At 35.5% G+C, this 5646-nt stretch overlaps 1 protein-coding gene across 4 annotated transcripts in view; it reads left to right on the plus strand.

The window, feature by feature from the left end:
* CDC7 (cell division cycle 7) overlaps window positions 1-5646 on the plus strand; it is a 25482-nt gene that overhangs the window by 3270 nt on the left and 16566 nt on the right. For all 4 annotated transcript variants that reach the window (XM_017544132.2, XM_017544135.2, XM_037744128.1 and 1 more), the window contains exons 3-4: window positions 4857-4940; window positions 5250-5385. In XM_017544132.2, coding sequence (XP_017399621.1) covers window positions 4857-4940; window positions 5250-5385 — 220 coding nt within the window. The remainder of the gene's footprint in view (window positions 1-4856; window positions 4941-5249; window positions 5386-5646) is intronic.

A 5646-nucleotide genomic window follows, 5' to 3' on the forward strand; every position in this document is an offset into this window, starting at 1 on the left:
ATGGTCGGTCTCCCTCTCTCTCTCTCTCACCCAGGCTGGAGTACAGTGGTGCAATTACAGCTCACTGCGGCCTTCATTCCTTTTCTCCAGCAATCCTACCCCCTCAGCCTCCTGAGTAGTTTGGATTACAGGTGTGTGCGGCCACAGCCAGCTAATTTAAAAAATTTTTTATAGTGACAAGATCTTGCTGTGTTGCCCAGGCTAGTCTCAAATTCCCGGCCTCAAGCAATCTTCCCATTTTAGCCTCCCAAAACACTGGGATTACAGGTGTGAGCCACCATGCCTGGCCAGTAAGCTTTTATTTTATTTTTTTAAGTATCTACTATATGCCAGGTTTTAATAAGTGAGAAAGATCTGTTCAGTGAAAGAATGACGTGTAAACTGTATATTGAATGCCTCCTCCATACTGGTGAACTCTACGGAAGGAAGGCTTGCTTCATTCTGTATGTTACAATGATGCCATTAGCCCATGCTTCTAAAATGGGCTCTCAGTACCCATTAAGCATAGGATGTCAATACCAAGCATGGGCTAAAGGGTCTTTGTTTGCCTGAGACAAATCTAGTTAATGACTACTGTCACAATATAATTATTATTCGTGCCTTCTTTTCACTCAAGAGTGTCCCAGTTTGGACTTACATAATATATTATCCCCTAGTTATAGGAGGTTTAAACCAGACAGTACCTGAAGCCCCAAAATAACCATGACTATATACCTAGAGTGTCAGTTTTATTCCATGATAAGATACTGAAAACATTTCATTTATGTGATGAATATTTATTGTGTATTATATACAGATACTTTTCTAGGTGCCTAGGGATACATTAAAACATAAAACAGAAACTAGCATCCTCAATCTAGTAGACAGAGATAGACAGTAAACAAAAGAAATAAATATTATGTTCAAAAGTGATTAGTGTTACATAGAAAATGCAAAAGGCAAAGGGAGATAGGAAGTATTGGGGAAGAAGATTGTAATTTTAGTAAGTATAGTTGGTCAGATCCTTCTGTAACATTTGATCTAAGACTTCAAAGTGGTGAGGAGTGAGCTGTGCAGATATTTGGGGAAGAGCATTCCAAACAGAGGAAACAGCAAGTACAAAGGCCCTGAGATGGGAGTGTGCCTAGCATTCAAAAATAGCAAGGAGGTCACTGTGGCTAGAATGGGGAAGGTAATTGGAGTGAAGTCAGAGAGAGATGTAAAGACGTGTTCTAATGGAGTGAGATGTGAAATCATTAGAGGTTTTGAGCGAAATGGTGACATGGTAACTTAGCTTTAACAGAATAACATCTAGACTTGGTTTAATTTTGTACTTATTGAAAGAGCTATTTTATACCTAATTAGGCAAATAATTGTATATTTCTGGTACATACATAAAAAAGAAAATATTTCAGGTGTCTCTTCAGAATTACTTTTTTTACTTAGATGCATCAATATTCTGTTTTTCCCTCACAGTGTTGTTCTATATACATTAGTGTGATGCAGAATTTCTTGAAGAATCCAATAAAAAATAGAAAGCCATCATTGTTAATGGACTTTTTTTTTGTATTTTTAGTAGAAACGGGGTTTCACGGTATTAGCCAGACCTCAGGTTATCTGCCCACCTTGTGTTAATGGATTTTTAACAAGAGCTCAATTTTTGGAGCTCGCCTGCATGTTACTGCTTCACCATCTCTACTGCTCCTCCCTACAACCATTTGGCTCTTAGGGGTTAAAAGAATGCTTCTCTGATGTTCTTTAAGTTACTGACGCCTATTCTTTGAGTTCTGATGCTGGCTGACAACAGTTGTTAAGATGCATCTCAATTCCAGAGTTGTTAAAATTGTATCTTAGAGTCAAAGAAAGGTAGTATCAAATTGAACATGTGCCCATTCATGGTACTTTTCCTGTGACTTTATGGAACTTGAAGCTCCTTGGAATTGACTCTCATTAAGAAAGGTTGTAATTGACTATGGCGATGTCATAATGACTGCTAGAAAGCCAACATTTCTCTCAGGTCTTGGTTTTAGTTGTAGGGTGAAGTAGTGTAATAATTGATAGTGAGATAGCTGATACTTTGTCTTCATTCTGTTGTGACTTCTGAACTTTTGCTCTTTTTGCTCCAGCTATCTCTGGATGCCCATAATAACTATAATAAGTCATTTATTCAACAAATATGCCAGGCACTGTTCTGACTAGGAGTTGAATATAAATTGCAGTGATTTATACAAACAGGGAACCTGTACTGATGGAGCGTATATTTTAGTGGGAGGAGTCAGACAGTGAACAAATAAATAAACAGGATAATGTTATAGTAGATAAGTACTCTGAAGGCAGTAGGACAGTGGAAGGAATGCTAATTTAAGTAGGATGTCAGAGGAAGCTGTGACAATCGAGCTAGTTCATTAAGTTATAAGGGAAAAGCATTTCAAACAGAGGGCCTAATGAGAAGAGAAGCCCTACAGAAATAACGATAACCACAACAATAAGTTACCATTGTCATTTATTTAATAAGTATTGTGTGCCAGGTATTGTATTAAAAGCTTTACTTTTATATATCATTTAATCCTTACAGTATCTCAGTAGCATGGCTATTATTACTACTCCTTTTCTATAGATGGGAAAGCAGATTCACAGAGATAAGCTGTGTGTTCAAGAAAAGTCATACTAGCTGGTAAATAATGGAGCCAGGATTCTAATTTAGGCCCCCATCTCTAAAGTAGTACACATAATTGCTATTTATGTTGCCTCTTGCATTGAAATCCATTTCTCCAGTCCACATATGAAATACATGGGAAGGTGAGGGTGATTTAAATAAGTTCTTCCCATTTCCTTAGACCAGTTGATATAGTGAAAAGAACACAGGAGTAGATCTGCCTGGCCCCTTATTCTCCAGCCCTTAATGTTTCTCCTCCCCTTCACATCTGTTCTTCACTTGTCATTTTTCTCCTTAAAAATTTTCTATAGCTTTCATTTGCATTCCTTGCTCTTCTCTTCCTCAGCCACATTCTATTTCTTTTATTTATTTATTGTCATTATTACTATTTTTGATACGGGTTTTGCTCTTCTATCACCCAGGCTGGAGTAAAGTGGCATGATCATATTTTAGTAATCTCAAACTCCTGGGTTCAAGGTGTCCTTCTGCCTCAGTCGCAGTAGCTGAGACTACAAGCATGTATTACAAAGCCCAGCTAATTTTTTTTTTTTTTTTTTTAAGAGATGGGTCTCAAAACACCTGGCCTCAAGCAGTCTTCTTCGTTTGGTCTCCTAAAGTGATGGGATTAGAGGCCTGAGCCACCACGCCAGGCCACACTGTATGTCATTGTTTCTCAGCCCTCTCCCCCACCCTAATCATCCAAGCCTTTTTTTTTTTTTTTTTTTTCCTTTTTCCCTGTCTTTCCAGACACAGTTTATTTTTTCTAAAATGTTTTCTTCCACTTTCACAACTTGGTTAATAGTTCAGAACAAAACTTAGCTGTCAACTGAAGCCTTCCTAGCACCTTCAGAAATCCTCCCCAACCTAATAGTTTATGCATTCTTTTATTACAGGTATCACCTTGTATTAAGAGTGAACATTTCCTCTACTGGACTAATGGCTGCACCAAATTTGTTTTTTTAATATGCCCATTGCTGAGCATTTTTAAAAACAGTGTTTATTTAAATGAATGATTTCTGGCCAGGTGTGGTGGCTCACGCCTGTAATCCCAGCTCTTTGGGAGCCTGAGGTGGGCCGATCACTTGAGGTCGGGAGTTTGAGACCAGCTTGGCCAACATGGTGAAACCCTGTCTCTACTAAAAATAGAAAAATTAGCCGGGTGTGGTGGCACACGCCTGTAATTCCAGCTGCTTACGAGGCTGAGAATCTCTTGAACCTGGGAGGCAGCGGTTACAGTGAGTGGAGATTACGTCACTGCATTCCAGCCTGGGTGACAGAGCAAGACTGTCTCAAAAAAATAAAACTAGAAAATATATATAATAAAAATAAAAGAATGAGTTCTGCAGACATCAGCAACACCTCTGGGAAAGTGAGCAAATGATTTAACCTCCCTGAATTGAGTTTCCTTATCTGAAAAATCAGGATAATAATTCCTGTTCTACCAAGTTCACAGTACTATTGGGAAGATCTGTAAAGATAATGCTTGTGCAAGTGCTTTGAAAATGTCTTAAACCTACGCTATGTAGGGCTAATAAAGCCTAGGTACTGTAATAAAATCTGAAGACTCTTGGGTAGTTCTCTTCTGTATCCCGTAGTTTACTGGGTCTTTATTATTGCCTCTCTTGTTTTAACCATGTACATTTTTATAAATAACTGATATTTATTTAAAAGTAGGAATTTATCTGCAGTCAAGGATAAAGGATACTACTGGTAATTGGGAAAAATTTAAAAAAAAATTTTTTTATATGCTTGAGAGCTTTAATAGGCTTTCTCTCTGAAAATACAGTGTGAATATTCAAAACATAAAATTTTACCAAGCTTTTGAGATTTTGTGTCTTTATGGGAAATAGTTTTCAAGAGCATCACATTGTGTCCTTGGCATGCCATCTAGTGATCACAACACAAATTGTTTAGTTATTTAAAAAATTTAGCTGCTTTTTCATGTTGTAATTTATATAGTAACAATGTATTAGTATATAATTTCAGTATAGTAGAAGTTTGGTGTATTTAATTCTGGGATTATTCTTTTTGTTTATTAGTTCAAGAGATGTGTGTGTGAGTTATAGCAACTTGATAGGGTTTTAATCTTATCACAATTTTATTAAAACTTATTTATAATTATTCATGTTTTAGAATTTATTTCATTGAGTTTTTTAAATTTTAAGAAACTATAAAATATACTATCATTGATTAAAACTTTAAATTTTTGTTTCCTTGAAAGGTGTTAAAAAAGATATCGAGAAGCTTTATGAAGCTGTACCACAGCTTAGTAATGTGTTTAAGATTAAGGACAAAATTGGAGAAGGTAATATACTTTACTATTTTTACAAGGTATTTTTCCCTCCTATTTTCCTTTTGTAATCTTAGTTTTCATTACTATTTCTTATTAAAAATATATAACACTTTTTAGATTATTAAGACCACGGTTTTATTACTAATTATGATAACAACTTTTTCAACCTCAAAGAAAGAATAAATAATAAACATTTACAGTAAAATGAAGTCCTGTTTTAATCTATTATGCCACTGAAACAGTTTTTACAGTCTATCTTAGAATTGTTTCATTAACATTTTTAAAAACCAGATATTGAAAATCTAATAAATCATTTTACAGGCACTTTCAGCTCTGTTTATTTGGCCACAGCACAGTTACAAGTAGGACCTGAAGAGAAAATTGCTCTAAAACACTTGATTCCAACAAGTCATCCTATAAGAATTGCAGCTGAACTTCAGTGCCTAACAGTGGCTGGGTAGGCAATTTAAACATTTTAATTGAACTTGTATATAATTTATAAGATTTTAAAATAGATACTTAGCAGGGATGATGAAATTATATGTGAATTAAATACATTTTTCAGTCAAGTGTTTGCAATTTGCTAGCACTTTCCTTCTAACCTCACAATGGTTAAATTTATAGTACTTCTTTTAGATTGGATTTCCCTTGAGGCCCAGCTTGATTTTCTGTCTTTTATCCCTGCTTTTTTTTTTTTTTTTTTTTTTTTTTTTTTTTT

The sequence above is a fragment of the Cebus imitator genome, unplaced genomic scaffold (assembly GCF_001604975.1).
Source record: "Cebus imitator isolate Cc_AM_T3 unplaced genomic scaffold, Cebus_imitator-1.0 Scaffold166, whole genome shotgun sequence".
Lineage (NCBI taxonomy): Eukaryota > Metazoa > Chordata > Mammalia > Primates > Cebidae > Cebus > Cebus imitator.